The 15,500-nt window shown below is 35.0% G+C and overlaps 3 protein-coding genes across 3 annotated transcripts; all 3 read right to left on the minus strand.

Moving 5' to 3' along the window:
* Positions 1 to 63: 63 nt before the first annotated feature.
* LOC109006344 (12-oxophytodienoate reductase 2-like) lies at positions 64 to 2,856 on the minus strand. Its single transcript, XM_018985601.2, has 5 exons — positions 2,687 to 2,856; positions 2,192 to 2,332; positions 1,951 to 2,081; positions 1,542 to 1,718; positions 64 to 857 (listed from the first exon to the last, which is right to left on the minus strand). Exons 1-5 carry the CDS (start codon positions 2,755 to 2,757, stop codon positions 265 to 267), a joined length of 1,113 nt encoding a protein of 370 aa, XP_018841146.1. The 5' UTR covers positions 2,758 to 2,856; the 3' UTR covers positions 64 to 264.
* Positions 2,857 to 3,526: 670 nt separating this feature from the next.
* On the minus strand, positions 3,527 to 7,699 carry LOC109006343 (putative 12-oxophytodienoate reductase 11). The gene is made up of 5 exons (XM_018985600.2): positions 7,506 to 7,699; positions 5,377 to 5,517; positions 5,116 to 5,246; positions 4,635 to 4,814; positions 3,527 to 4,446 (listed from the first exon to the last, which is right to left on the minus strand). The coding sequence occupies exons 1-5, from the start codon at positions 7,571 to 7,573 to the stop codon at positions 3,851 to 3,853; spliced, it is 1,116 nt and encodes a 371-aa protein (XP_018841145.2). The 5' UTR covers positions 7,574 to 7,699; the 3' UTR covers positions 3,527 to 3,850.
* A 3,279-nt stretch (positions 7,700 to 10,978) lies between these two features.
* Positions 10,979 to 15,475, minus strand: LOC109006345 (12-oxophytodienoate reductase 2-like). The gene is made up of 5 exons (XM_018985603.2): positions 15,326 to 15,475; positions 13,490 to 13,630; positions 13,249 to 13,379; positions 12,105 to 12,281; positions 10,979 to 11,713 (listed from the first exon to the last, which is right to left on the minus strand). Exons 1-5 carry the CDS (start codon positions 15,394 to 15,396, stop codon positions 11,121 to 11,123), a joined length of 1,113 nt encoding a protein of 370 aa, XP_018841148.2. The 5' UTR covers positions 15,397 to 15,475; the 3' UTR covers positions 10,979 to 11,120.
* Positions 15,476 to 15,500: the final 25 nt, after the last annotated feature.

Genomic DNA, 15,500 nt, shown 5'->3' on the forward strand with positions numbered 1-15,500 from the left:
ATTGAGCAATGTGTGCTTGTTAATTTTACAAAGGATTTGCAATCGGATAATTTGGTGCTCTCATGCTAAAACAATCATTCCTTGTCATTGCCAAATTACATTTCAAACAACTTGCTGGTCAAGCATGTTTGCAGATCAGCACCGATGAGCGTGTGACCCTTATGCCTTCTGGATTATTAAAATCTATGTATATGTTTTCATCACACGTCCAGTAGAAAATTAAACTTAAAGACCAAAAACAGAAACACAATGGATTTAACAAATCTAGGAAGTGTCTTCAAGAAATGGATAATCAGTATAACCAACAACCGGATCTGGGGTATAGAATGTATCTCTGTTGTACTTGTTGAGAGGAGCATTAAGCTTAAATCTCCGAGGCAAATCTGGATTGGCCAAAAACAGACGACCATAGACAACAAGATCTGCACGGTTTTCAGCAATCGCATTATTCCCTTCTTCCCTGTCATAACCCCCAACGACAAGAAAAGTGCCCCTAAAAGCCTTTCTCATTGGAAGAAGACTATGGGGAGTTTCACGTTTTTCTAAAGCCGGGTTAATTCTTGGCTCAACCATGTGACAATAAAGAATTCCATATTTGTTTAGGGATTCAGCCATGTAAAGACCCAATGCTTCTGGATTTGAGTCTCCAGATTCCATATAGTCTCCAAAAGGATCTAACTTTATTCCAACCTTATCTGCTCCTATCTCATTGGCAACAGCTTCCACTATTTCCAAAGCAAATCGAAAACGATTTTCAAGGGATCCGCCATATTGGTCGGTTCGATCATTCACATGATCTTTCGTGAACTGGTCAATTAGGTAACCATGAGCCCCATGGATCTCGACTCCGTCAAAACCTATGTATAAGACAAACAATATCATTTGCACAAAGGGAACAATTAAGTAGGGAAGTTAAAGACTATATTCTATATTGAAAAAATAAGGAATAAAAAAGAATGGAGTGAGCAATAAACTCATTTCAGTCATATAAGGAAGATTACGATTTGTATATTAACTTGTGTCTCCAAAATGCAGCTGTCTTTCACATTTCCTTCCACTATAAATTGAAAAAAGATATGATGGGTGATGGGTTTAATTAAACAAACGCTTTGCTCACATAGGCCTTTATTTTAGAACACTAAGGCATGATTGATAAATTTTTTAACTTGTTTAATGAATTTGCCTCAAGAGTCTGTTCTTTTTCTAGTAGTTCCACAACAACAGTACTTATCTTTTTCAGGTAGAAGCCAGCATAGCTTATTTGATTTATAATTTTCTTTACTTCACCTAAAAAAAAGCTTGGTTATAAAAAAAAAAAAAAAAAAAAAAGTCATTTTGAAGAGGACCAGATAATTAGTAATAGATTTTTTTTTTTTTTTTTTTAAGTTTTACCCTTCTACCGGTAATAATAGCAGTATGATCTGCAAAATTAATTCAGCATGATATCGGCTTTTCTTTCTCCAGTGTGTTTCTTTAACTCTCTTAGATTTGACCAATCGAATATCATCTATCTCAACTAAACCCAGGAGAATTGAACTTACCAGCTTCAATAGCATTCTTTGCGGCAAGCCTAAAATCATCAACAATTTGAGGAATCTCATCAGTCCCTAGCCGCCTTGAGGGAGTCAAATGTGCAACATCAATTGCACTCGATTGAAGTTGTGGATTAAAAGGCTTGTCAGTAGAAGAAATTGGAGCTTGTCCATTTGGCTGAAAATCTTTAGACAAGAGGAAAGAAAAATGAATATCCAAATCAGCAATGAGTCTTCAAGTTTAATACCGGACTGTCCATTACGACTCTGAAAAGAAATCAATAACAAACCACTTAAAAGGAACTAGAAAAACAACAGTAATGATCTGTTATAAGTACTTAAAAGCTCAAAAGAGAAGGGTATATGTCCACTATTTGAAGAAGCAAATAAACAAGGTCTACTAGCCAAGAAGACAAACCTCGATTTGAAAGCCTCCCCACGTGCCAAATTTGACAAAAGAAGATTCCACCTTTGGCATGAACAGCATCAACGATGGGTTTCCATGCTTCAACTTGCTCTTTCGTCCATATACCAGGTGTTTCTGGGTACCTTTACAAAATTATAATACCAAAGAAACCTAAGAAGTCATAATAAGATTTTCCAAGCAAGAAAGGGAATTCTCCAAAGGGAAACTGTCTACTGTAGTCAAGATTAATTACCCCTGAGCAGTGTTGGAAACTCCAGTAGCTTCAGCAATTAGAAGGCCCCCTTTGGAGGTTCTCTGAGAATAGTACAAGATAGCATGTGGCTGAGGAACATTGCCAAAAGATCTGCTTCTGGTCAATGGTGCCAAAACTACTCTGAAAATAGAAAGCTAACGATTACGATTAACTAACTAAATCAAGCAACATCTTTCTAAACCGCTTCGAGGATCACACACCTACCGCACATAGCAAGCTATGGAAGAATAATATGATTAACCCTCTTTAAAATTCGTTATTATAGCACACTTGATCAATAGAATAAAGGCGAGCAACACATGATAACTAAAAATAAAAATAAAAAAAATCCGTTCTTAAATTGATGACGGCAGCTTCAAGATTTCGCCTGTGGATTTCTCAAATATAAAAATTAAATAAGGTTTGTGTGATGTAATGTCTTACTCGCAACATAAAAGTAAACTCATAGAGTATTTTAAATTGCAAGGTGCATACCTATGGGATAGACTGAACTTCCCCATCTTGTAAGGAGTAAGAAGAGGAATGGCGGGGGTTTCATCAGCCATTTTCAATGATTGTATTCGTATTCTTCGACTTCTACCACTCGCGTGCTTTTTAACTCTGTTCCTGATTTCTGGCAGTCTGCTCTGTGAAGTCTTTATGTTTAAAAATAAAAGATAAAAAACCTTTTAAAAATTAAAATAAAAAAAAACCGAAAAAACAAAATGTGGTAGTTGCAAGCGTACATATATAGGTGGTTCCCTTTGGTCCACGTACAGCTCCACCACAAGTTATAAACTCTGGTCGTCAACCAGTTGGAAGGCTATGGCATCAAAGTCCAACTCTATTAACTAAACCCCAAAAATGATAGATTACAAAAAAATAAAAAAAGACATATAAAAATAGATACATGTCCATCAAATGTGATCGCTCAACTTGATCGGAAAAAAATAATTTTTTTTTTCATTTAATGATTAAAGAAGTGATTTGAAGTATATTGATATATTTTTTTTTTATTTTTTAAATATATTAAAAAGATGTGAATAAAAAAAAAAAAACTTGTAAAATGTACTATCGGTCAAGTGGCGTAGCCCGACTCAAATACAAAACTTAGATGGAATATGGTCAAAACACGCTATCAATTGATTAAGAAATAAATAAATGGTTGGAATCTAACATTATTCTTTCTTTAATCATATTGGACGGTTCAATCAAAATAAAGATAGACCTCATCCCACGAAAATTTCTGGATGGTGTATAAATTTATAATTATTCAACATGACTTTACAAACATATATTCCTCCAAATTGGATTATTTAATTCAAAACTATAACATATCAAATAACGTTTTGCCATTGAAATCTGCAGAAGTGAACTGATGCTAATGCTAAACAATCATGGCTTGAAATATATACTAAGTGCAGCATTACAACTCAATTTATTTGTAGTCAGGCATGCATGTGAGATCAAACACCAAGAAGTGCATGACCCATTGCCGCCTTAATTGCAAAGTCCCAAGATTTATGAATAGTCATGCCATCAAACGCTCTTGTGCAATACAATACGAAACCACACCAAAGATAAAAAAAAACATAAGGATTTCTAAGGAGGGGTTATTCCGGATATACTCTAAATCTCCCTCCTCTCTTCATTATCAACCTATGCATGAGGGTCTTCAAGGAAAGGATAATCAGTATAACCAATGACAGGCTCAGGAATGTAGAATGTTTCTCGATTATACTTGTTGAGAGGGGCATTGAGTTCAAATCTTCGAGGCAAATCTGGATTGGCCAAAAACAAACGACCATAGGCAACAAGATCTGCACGATTTTCAGCAATGGCCTGGTTTCCTGATTCCCTGTCAAAACCGCCATTAACAAGAAAAGTACCCTTGAAAGCCTCTCTCATTGGCAGAAGACTGGGAGATGATTCAGTTTCTACTTCATCGCTAGCCCTTCTTGGCTCAACCATGTGCAAATAAAGAATTCCATATGTATTCAGGGATTTAGCCATGTAAAGGCCCAATGCTTGTGGATTTGAGTCTCCACATTCCATATTGTCTGCAAAAGGACTAAGCCTTATTCCAACCTTATCTGCTCCTACCTCATTGACAACAGCTTCAACTACTTCCAGAGCTAATCGACATCGATTTTCAAGAGATCCACCATATTCATCTGTTCTATCATTCACTTGGTCTTTCATAAACTGTTCAAGAATGTAACCATAGCCCCCATGGATTTCAACTCCATCAAATCCTATATACAAGAGAATATGCACCAATGTTAAAAAGGCCATTTTCTACATTAGAAAACAGAGAATCTAGAAAGGGATAATAATCTCATTTCCATCAGAACCCACGCACGAGTAGTTTGACCAGTCAAATATCATTTATCTTGCATAAACCCAGGAATGATTTTGATTTCTCACAAAATAATTAGCATACCAGCTTTGATAGCATTCCTTGCGGCAACCCTAAACTCCTCGACAATTTGAGGAATTTCATCTGTCCTTAGCCTCCTTGGAGGAGAGTAGTGTGAGAGACCAAATCCAGCAGCTGGAGTTGGTTTGGCGTTGATACCTTTGTCAGTAGAAGAAACTGGAGGTTGTCCATTTGGCTGTATTTCTGCAGGCCACGGCATGAAATTAAAAACAATATAATAATAATAACAATTAGCCTTAATGTTCAACACCAGAGTGTCCATAACAAGAGTATAAAAAGAAAATGGTAACCACTCAAGCTTATATAGATTGGCATGCAATGCTTTACTCATCATGAATTCTTTAGTACAAGTTTTTTGTCGTCTAAAGCATAGGAGTTAACGTTAAATTAAAAACTCTGATCTCCACTGGGAAGAAAAAATGCAGAGACCAATTATTCAGGATTAGAAGAGAAGAAATAAAGGAGGTCATTTCCAAAGACAAACCTTCATTTGAGACCCTCCCCACATGCCAAAGTTGACAAAAGAAGACTCCACCTTTGGCATGAACGGCATCTACAATGGGTTTCCATGCTTCAACTTGCTCTTCCGTCCATATGCCAGGTGTGTCCGGATACCTTTACAACACCAAACAAGCCTACGGAGTCAGAAACTTTCAAGGCAAGAAATTAAGGAAATCCTCAAAATGGAAAATGTCCTTCAAGTGTGGATCCAAGAGAGTTTTGCAAATGTAATAATTAGAATTACCCCAGAGCAGTTCTGGAGATTACAGTGCCTTCAGCTATCAGAAGACCGCCCTTGGAGGTTCTCTGAGTATAGTATAAGATAGCATGCGGCTGAGGAATATTGCCAAAAGATCTCTGTCTGGTCAATGGTGACAACACTACTCTGAAAATAGGAAGAAATCTATACGTTAACTAAATATTCCCTCCATTTGTTATATGTATAGCACGCTCTGCAGCACAAAATCCAAGCAGAAAACTGTTCTAAACAATCGAGCGACCATTATGAATTAAGGACAACTCCCACGACTTCACCTGCGGATCCCAAAATTGGAACTCGCTAATAAAATTTTAGGAAAAAACAGAAGTACGTAATAATTAATATAACGCCATTTCCTTGTGAGTAACATATTCGAACACTGTCCAGGATTTCAATAATCCTCCAATTACATTTTGCAATGCTAATAAAGTAAACAGAACCGAAAAAAAAAAAGAAAACAGAAACTGACCAAAATATCCGATCCAGTTGTCTCTAGGCCAAAAGCCTAAGATAGAGCCGCTTAATAGGATGGGTTTTGCCGCAATGGGCTGCATGGAAGAGCCGCAGTATTAGATGTCTCTAATGTATTTTTACATTATATATTAGAAGACGCAGTGTATGCGGAGCAATCTAGAGACTTTGTGGATCCTCCCCAACCTGATCTTGTGGGCAAACTAAACAAGGCCCTCTATGGTCTTAAACAAGCCCTACGAGCTTGGTTCAACTGCCTCTCTCAGTCACTATAAGATCTTGATTTTCTAGACACTTGTTGACTCGACTCTTTACCTTCAAGCATCAAGACATCACTTTGTATGTTTTGGTATATGTTGACGATATCTTAGTTACTGGTAACAACAATAATGCAATGCCCTCTCTAATCAATAAACTACAAACTCAATTTCCCTTAAAGGACCTTGGTGAAACTACTTCCTTGGCGCTGAGGCATCTCGCTCTGCTTCTGGGCTACATCTACGACAGACTTAAGTGCATTACATACCTGCTTATAAAGATAAGTATGCTTGGTGCTAAGCCATACTCAGCCCCATGTGTCTTGGGCTCCAAATTCTCTCTCTTAAGATGGTGATCCACTCCCTGAACCTAATGTTCACAGCCAAGTTATTGGTGCTCTACAATATTTCACCTTAACTATGCCTGAAATAGCTTATCCAGTCAACCAACTTTGTCAAGCCTTGCACTATCCTACTATAGTGCATTGGACAGCGGCAAAGCGTATCTTGAGCTACCTTAAAGGGACACCAGACCATGGTCTCTAGTTTACATCAGGTTCACACTCTCTTAATGCTTTCTATGACTCTGATTGGGTTGGAGATCCTAATTACAAAAAGTCTATAACAGGTTATGCTATCTACTTCGGTAATTCCCTTATTTCTTGGTCTTCAAAGAAGAAGCCTGTGGTGTCTCGATCTAGTACCGAGGTTGAGTATCGTGCCAAACTTATGATAAACTTATGATAACCAAACCATGCAGTTCTCCCACAACTTGTCAGATCTATAGTTCACGTTTTGAACTCTTTGTTTGTTCTTATCTTCATATGTGATTCTAGTTGTTCTTATATATCTTGTAATACACATATAGTGTGCTCTATAAATATCAATATACTCTGATGTTTTGGTTAAGTTAACCAAAACAGCTCAATCACAAATAGTCTTTGATTTCTTTCTCTGTGGTCATGACATATATGCACAAAACGAGTACAGTACGTAGGCTTTCTCTTCTTTCTAACCAAAAAGGAAAGGAAAATACTCACTCTAGTTCAAATTGATCCTGGTTCATTATATAATATAAAAGCCTAGGCCGCCATGAAAGTAGAACCAATTAATATAACTGAACAAGTATGCTGTTACTGTGTGATATGTTACGGCAAACGTAAAGTCATTACAACCAGCTGGGATTTCCACAACGAAGTTTCTTGCAAAAGTGCGAGCTAGGGAGAAAAAGATACTCCCTAAATACAAGATTTCAACCACGAAGATCAAAGCCCATCAACAATGTATATATATATTTGTATATACGTATTGACAATAGAGATGATCATATATTATAACCAGATCAAAATTAGAAAGAAAGAGACTTTACAAGGTGTAGTAGTATACCTATGGGATAGATCGAACTTCCCCATTTTGTAAGGAGTGAGAAGAGGTATGGTGGCAGCTTCAGCCATTTCTCAAGCACTGAGATTGGTATTCTTCTTCGAATTGGGTGTGCTCCTTCTTGTCTCTTACTGAATACAAAGAGAAGCGAGATAAAAAGAAATGGCAGACCCTGCCCGGTATTAAATACAACTAACGGTGATTCTATCATTTTCTCTATATTAAATGGACCCAACCCATTATGCCATTTCGAGTAACCGAGTAACCGGTTATTTGGGTTTTTTTTTTTTTTTTTTTAAAGTATGACTGGTTAAAAAAAAGTTTCTTTATAGTGGAATTTTTTTTTTAAATATTTAAGCAGTACTATTTATTTAAAAAGGAAATCATACATATAATTGTGAATTTTAAAAAATAATAAGATTTAATTAATATTTATTCTGTATTTATTTTTTTAAAAATAATTACGAACTTGTAATTATTTTTTTACACCCTAAATGGTGTGCAATTTACATCCTAAATGGTAACCGCCTATCTTTTTCTTTTCTTTTTTTATTATTTCAAACGCACCATCGTCTCTCTCATTCACTCTCTCTCATCATCTCTCTCCGATAACTCTTTCTCATCTCAACTCTCTCTCATGAGCGCTCTCTCTCATCAACGACTCTCTCGTCGTTGATTTATCAACCACGTGTGGACCTCGCCAGCTGTGCACGCCTTATCTTTTGCCTCTTCTTTTTGTGCTGATAATTGATTTGATGGGAGAAGAATGATCACGTGTGTGGACCCCACCACCTGGGCACGCCGCCCCGTGTATTTATTTATTTATTTATTTTTTTTGATTTGCTTTTTCTCTAATTTCTTTACGTGTAAAAATATCTATAAAATAAAATATATCAGGTTTCTCATTAAAAAACTAGACCTAGTTGTCAGTGGAAGAAATAAAAAAAAGAAGGAGATACGATTTGGTAATCTAATGGATCTGAGATCTGATCGAGCTCGAGGATCAATGTCCAATAATTATCTTTTATTAAAAAAATTTGTCGTACGCATAATACTAGTTTAAATAAAAAATATATTTTAAATTATATCACCTTATTATTTTAAATTTTTATATAAAATATAATAAATAATCAATTTTTTTAAAATAATAATAATATTAAAAAATCATATTTTATTTAACTAATTTAAAATCATCTTTTATCTTATTATAAAACCATTCCTACCACGTTATTGCATTGAATCCGAGGAGGAGATATTATAAGTGTGGGAGGAATTAAAAAAATAGAGGAATGACAGACTTGTTTACAATTATATAATAAAATATGAGTAGTGATACACCTACAACACATTTTACAACACATTGTACAATAATGTGTTAAATGAGGGGCATTATTGTAAAATCATCTTATTTATAAAATGATTTTACAATAATGCCCCTCATTTAACACATTGTTGTACAATGTGTTGTAGATAAATTATTTTCCATAAAATATTATTTTTTAAATGTTATTTTGACTTTTATTTTTGATGTGATGGATTTAAATTTAATAAAAAAATATTTTTATAATTAAAAATTGTCTATCATTAGAAATTACAGTTGGAAATAATCACGGAAAGAAACTGGCAATGGAGCCCGTCATTCGTCATCGCATGAACTTGGACCGTTTTAATTGGATGTATGTCAACCAAAAACAAAAGACCGAGAAAAGTCCAGAGATGAGGGTGTGTTAACTTAGGAGATGTTTCGATGGTTAGATTATTTCATAAAATTATGAATAATAGTAAAATAATTTAAATAAATTTTTAATCGAATTTTATGTGTTTGATTAATAATTAGATAAAATAATTAAAATTCTGAAATTAAAAGAAGTAATATTATTTACTATATTTTCATCTTTTAATATAAAATGTGTCATATCATTAGATAATTTAATTATAATAAACGTGATACGTCTTATACGTGTGATGAAAACGAGGCAATAGCATAATGTATAAAATTTCCCATTTGCCAAGGCCCAAACATGCCATTATTGGTTGCCACTTGCCACCACGACGAGTCTGACCCGTGACTCCAGCCAATCAAAGATACATGCATACATGAAGATGGAAGGGTCCCGCTACACGTTGCCGGTTACACCACAACAAATAACCGACAGTGTTTACCTGCAACTAGATAATGCCGCGTGGGCCCCCCAACCTTATCTTCGTCCACACTTTTCTCCTTGCTTGTTTTTTTTATAAGCGTATTCGCTGGAGACTTCATTTTAGACTTATATATACGATGTGGGTCTATTTGTTTGTACCTTGCAGACAACGAATAAAATTAAAAAACTGTTTTGATTTTTTTATGATCTACGGGAATTTAAAATTAAGAAAATATATATGTGTATGTGGCAGAAATTGCTAGAATCCTCCCACCCACCAAGTTGAACATGTTTTTGTTTTAAAAATAATGGCATCGTATATTGCATGCATCACGGAGCCAAAAAAGTTGAAGTGGGTTTCTTTAATTATTAACTTCTATTCTTTTTATGAGTAATTCTATCCATCAGTTACTATTTATTTTCACATTTTATATTTATAATTTTTTTCATAAAATATAAAAATATTTTTTATTAAGTATGGAATAGTAAATAATAACTGATGAGAATAATTTTTTTCTTTTTATATAATCTTAAAAAATAACACAACTAATAAAATATTTATATAATATAATTTATTTTAAAAAATAAAAAATAAAATTTAAATCTTATAAATAAAATATTATCATGGTGGATTTTATACCTTGATAATAAAATAACTCTTTTCTATAAATTGATTAGAACAAACTAAAAAGTCCCCGACACCCTTTTTTTGTTTTGGAAAATGCTATTCTTACAAAAGTTTTCCACCGAAAACTTCTACCGAAATTGTATTTTATTTTTTTTTTATTTTTTTATTTTTACTTAGTGATTAAGGAATGTTTTTAAATGAATTTATGATTTTTTTATATTTTTTAAAAATATTTAAAGTGTTTAAAAAAATGATTGAAAAAAAAGCAAAAAAAAAATAATAATAACTTTTGCCTTTCGGTAGAAGTTTTCGGTGGAAAACTTCTGTAGGAATAGCAGTGCTCTTTTGTTTTTCTAACTTCAATTATAAGACGGTCGGCCATGTCAGTCAAAATATACGTTGTAGTTGTGAGTCTTGTGACATACAGCTCCATTGGATGCTCTTTTATGATAAAAAAAGAGTCCACCGATGGTAGGGGATTAAACTATAGGCAGTGCACGCGATGAATGAATCGTGAAAAGAGAGAGAAAAGCCTGAATCGAGTAGCCCACTAGCAATTGTTCCCCCTGGGTACAGCGCTTGTAATCGGGCTTTTATGTCATATGTGCACTCTAAAAAGTAAAGAAGATTCCCCACTTCTTTGTGATTATAGGCAAAAAAATCCAATGACACAAGTGTTCTCATGCTGAAAAATCATTGCTTGCAGTTTGGAATTTGAAGAACATATTTTCATTACACTCGTGCAACACAGAAGGAAATCAGTTCAAGAAAACAAAAGCAACTTGGGTTGTCTAAAGAGAATTTATTTTAGATAATTCAAAATTCCCCTTTCCTCCTTTAGAAAACCTAAGCCATGTCTTCAAGAAATGGATAATCTGTGTAACCAACAACAGGATCAAGGACGTAGAATGTTTCTCTGTCGTATTTGTTGAGAGGAGCATTGAGCTTAAATCTCTTAGGCAAATCTGGATTGGCTAAAAACAGTCTACCATAAACAACAAGATCTGCACGGTTTTCAGCAATGGCATTAATTCCATCTTCTCTGTCATAACCCCCAGCAACAAGAAAATTGCCCTTGAAAGCCTTTCTCATTGGCATAAGACTGTTGGGGCATTTAGATTTTTCCCAAACCGTTTTCATTCTTGGCTCAACCATGTGGCAATAAAGGATCCCATACTTGTTTAAAGACTCGGCCATGTAAAGGCCCAATGCTTTTGGATTGGAGTCTCCAGATTCCATATAGTCTGCAAAAGGAGATAGCCTTATCCCAACCCTGTCTGCTCCTATCTCATTAGCAACAGCTTCAACTACTTCTAGCGCAAATCGACAACGATTCTCAAGCGATCCACCATATTGGTCTGTTCTATCATTCACTCCATCTTTCATAAACTGGTCAATTAGGTAACCATGAGCCCCATGGATCTCAACCCCATCAAAACCTGTTCATAAGACAAATACTATCATTTCACAAAAGAGAATGGACGTCAAAGGCTAGTAATTCTAAATTTCTACATTTCTATTTTGGATCATTATTTTGAATGTGCCCATGAAATATCATTCAAATGCTTTGGAAAACAAAATGAAGTTGATTCATTTCTATAGAAGATCAAAGAAAGCCCTTATACTCTTGCTGTAGACATGACTTGCCTACGTTCTTGTGAAAGTCTTACCTACATACAACAAAATTCAGCATGATATAATATTTTTCTTTCTCAAGATCTTTTTCACATTCTGTTGTAGATTTCACCGACGAAATATCATTTATCTTGACTATACCCGCGTGCATTTTTGACTTCTAATGAAATTCATTTCACTTGGAAAATAAATTACCAGCTTCAATAGCATTCCTTGCCGCAAGCCTAAAATCATTGACAATTTGAGGAATTTCGTCTGTCCTTAGCCGCCTTGGAGGACTGAACTGTGCAACATCAATTCCATTAGCTCTAACTTGCGGGATCAAAGGTTTGTCAGTAGAAGATACTGGAGCTTGCCCATTTGGCTGAAAACCTGTAGACAACAATATGAAAGAAAAACAAATATCCAAAATAACCATTAGTCTTAGATTTCAAGATTAGAGTGTACATAACATAAGTTTGAAAAGAAACCATGCAGTAACCAACTCTTAAGTAAAGAAATTTATGGGCCTAACTCATCTCATAAAACCGGTTCAATAAGAGAAGATTGTTCATTCCTTATAAACATGCCCAAGACTTTGTCCACAAGCAATGTGTAATTATTCCTCCACACCCTCCTTCACGTGCAGACCAATATTTTTCCTGATCTTTGTCACGGATAGGTACTATAGGCCTCCATTCGTCTTATGACAGGCTCTGATACTTTGAAAAAATTTATAACCTAACTCATCTCATAAAATCGGTTCTATAAGAGATGATTGTTCATTCCTTATAAACATGCCCAAGACCTTATCCACAGACAACGTAGGATTATTCTTCAACATTAAGGACTTGGAAAAAGTACAGTAATGATCCAATAAAAGTATTTAAAACAGGATGTTCCATGCAAAAAATCAACTTATCGAAAAAGTAAATAGCAAAGACACTTGTCAATTCAAAAACCAAAAAAAAAAAAAAAAACAAAAACAAAATTATTCTTTGGATCACGAAGACATAAAAGCCCCACTATGTATCTGGCACTTAACACCAAAAAGTGGTAGTTGGCTGTCAGCACCAACACTCCCTTGTCAATCAAAACTTCCATCTGATCCTATTCGTGCTAAATCGGTTTACATTCAATGCTTCAGTCAACATTACAAATAAACAGTTTGGATTTTGGAACCAACATTTTGTAAGAAAGAACCACTCCTTTGTTCTTCATGCCTTCTTTAGTATAATGTTTTTGTCGGCATTGAAAGCACGTTAACACTAAAACTCTCTCCATTCATAAGAAAAAAGCACAGCCCCAATCAGTCGGTGTTAAAAGATAAGAGATGGGGAAGTCACTTTAAAAGACAAACCTTGATTTGAAACCCTCCCCACATGCCAAATTTGACAAAAGAAGATTCCACCTTTGGCATGAACAGCATCTACGATAGGTTTCCATGCTTCAACTTGCTCCTTGGTCCATATGCCGGGTGTTTCTGGATACCTTTACAATATCAAAGAAAACCTACAAGGTCATAAATTTTACAAGGCAAGAAAAAAAATCCAAAAATTACAGTCAATAAGTTTGAATTAAAAAAAAAAAGAAAAGGTTACCCCTGAGCAGTGTCAGAAACTCCAGTGGCTTCAGCTATTAGAAGACCGCCTTTGGAAGTTCTCTGAGAATAATATAAGATAGCATGTGGCTGAGGAACATTGCCGTATGATCTCTGTCTGGTCAATGGTGCCAGAACTACTCTGAAAATGTAAAGTAAACAGTACATTAACTTAAATCAAGCAAGAAGTCTTTATAAACCGAAGAATGTAGAGCACTATCAGCATCACAAAGCCATTGCTCGCTTCAATCTAGGACAGAATAATATGATTACCTCGGTAGATTTCATACAATATAGCATGCTCAATAGTACAAAATACAAGCAACAAAGTAAACTAAAAGAACGATCTACATATGAAATGATTACAGCAGAAGTAAGGACAGCTTTACGGTTTCTTATGTGGATTTTGTTGGATGTAAGAAATCTAATAAGGTTTAAGAAACTGAATAGAAACAAAACCAGTACTAATAGAATAAGGACCAAAAGTTTTCCTTGCTAGTAAACAATAACTACTTTTTCATTGAGTTCGTTCATGAATCACAGATTTGAAAGTTCAGCCCTACCCTATAGTACTTCTTTTCCCTATCTAAGCTATATCAACATATCCAACTAGAAAACTCATCTGCTTGTCAATTTAACAGATTGCCATTGAAAGTAGATAAATTTCAAGAAAATGCTGTATTGGAGTAGGGGAAAGTAAGCTAAAAGATCCTCTAGGTCCTTCAACTATGATGATTTCTCCATCACTTAGACATAGCAAATGCTTCACGTTTTGTGAATGCACAAATCACAGCTTATATCATTACTATGCACAATTTTGCGAATATCTGGACTCAGGTTCAGGGCCCATGTTCGTTTTATGTACTGTCCTTCTCTTTTGAACTCTATATAAGGAAATTACGATTTTTCATCACCTACAAAGCTACAGAAAAGAGCACTTAGTTTGTGAAATGCTTTCAAAGCTAGGAATAAATCATTCTAATGAGAGCATTTTTTAAGGCAAGTATTTTTTTGTTCAGTCATGACTTTCTAATTCTTGTAGCACCTAATACCAACCCAGGCTTAATGGACAAAAAGTTAAAATGGGCAATTCATTTCTATTCCAAGCTCCATCCATGTACAGGCAGACCAAATTGAATGCAGGAATATAACTCTTGTTAGGAATGATAAGAGAAAAGTAAACAAAAAGTGGAATCAATTACACACAAGATTTACGTGGTTCGGCCGTACAGGAATTTACTACAATATATAATAAACCCTAATTTGCTCCAGCTTGGGCCTATATGCTCCATGACCCAAATCTCATTGAAAATCCACCAAAAACCCGCAACGAATGTTGGTTGGGTTGGGTCATCAAATCGGACCTAACACGAACAAAACCAGGCTACACACAAAAAGCCAAACAACTCTTCTCCTTCTCCTTTCAATAGTAATACATCACAAGTAGTTCTTTTGTAACCTTCGCACCAAACCCGTCGTGTGCACGAGATCTTTCTAACAAAGAACCAAATTACCAAAAACGAAAAAAGAGGAAAATTTTCATAAACAACTTTTCTCACGCAACGAAATATTGAAATTACACCAGATTTTATTAATCTTCATGTTATAACAAAACCATACATGCACTTGCCAAGAATAGAATCAATATAATAACTGAACAAGAGTATAAGCGGACCAATGTGTCTTGCAAACTCAGTGTGAACAAAGCAACTCCACCAACATGATTTCAACTAAGAAAACTCAAAACCCATCACATATATAGATAATTCACATCATAGTAACCGGAAAAAATAAAAGAAAAAAAAATAAAAAAGAAGACTTTGCAAGGTGTGTGTACCTATGAGACAGATCAAACTTGCCCAGTTTGTAAGGAGTAAGAAGAGGAATGGTGGGAGTTTCAGCGGCCATTTTTAATGATTATATTCGTAATCTTCCTCGGCTCGTGCGCTTCTACGTTGCTTTCCAATCCTGTTTCTACTTTCAGAGAGAAAAGAAAGGGTATTTATACAAAC

Source organism: Juglans regia, chromosome 1, assembly GCF_001411555.2.
Source record: "Juglans regia cultivar Chandler chromosome 1, Walnut 2.0, whole genome shotgun sequence".
NCBI classification, from domain to species: Eukaryota; Viridiplantae; Streptophyta; class Magnoliopsida; order Fagales; family Juglandaceae; genus Juglans; species Juglans regia.

Bases quoted from the DNA above. Each gene is read 5' to 3' on its own strand.
- LOC109006343 (XM_018985600.2), bottom strand. From the start codon at position 7,573: ATGGCTGAAGCTGCCACCATACCTCTTCTCACTCCTTACAAAATGGGG. The intron at 5,518-7,505 runs GTATACTACTAC...TCCTATTTTCAG, and splicing joins AAGTTCGATCTATCCCATAG to AGTAGTGTTGTCACCATTGA. The intron at 5,247-5,376 runs GTAATTCTAATT...GGTGTTGTAAAG, and splicing joins ATCTCCAGAACTGCTCTGGG to GTATCCGGACACACCTGGCA.
- LOC109006345 (XM_018985603.2), bottom strand. From the start codon at position 15,396: ATGGCCGCTGAAACTCCCACCATTCCTCTTCTTACTCCTTACAAACTG. The intron at 13,631-15,325 runs GTACACACACCT...TTACATTTTCAG, and splicing joins AAGTTTGATCTGTCTCATAG to AGTAGTTCTGGCACCATTGA. The intron at 11,714-12,104 runs GTAATTTATTTT...TCTTATGAACAG, and splicing joins AAGGAATGCTATTGAAGCTG to GTTTTGATGGGGTTGAGATC.
- LOC109006344 (XM_018985601.2), bottom strand. From the start codon at position 2,757: ATGGCTGATGAAACCCCCGCCATTCCTCTTCTTACTCCTTACAAGATG. The intron at 2,333-2,686 runs GTATGCACCTTG...TTCTATTTTCAG, and splicing joins AAGTTCAGTCTATCCCATAG to AGTAGTTTTGGCACCATTGA. The intron at 858-1,541 runs GTAAGTTCAATT...TCTTATACATAG, and splicing joins AAAGAATGCTATTGAAGCTG to GTTTTGACGGAGTCGAGATC.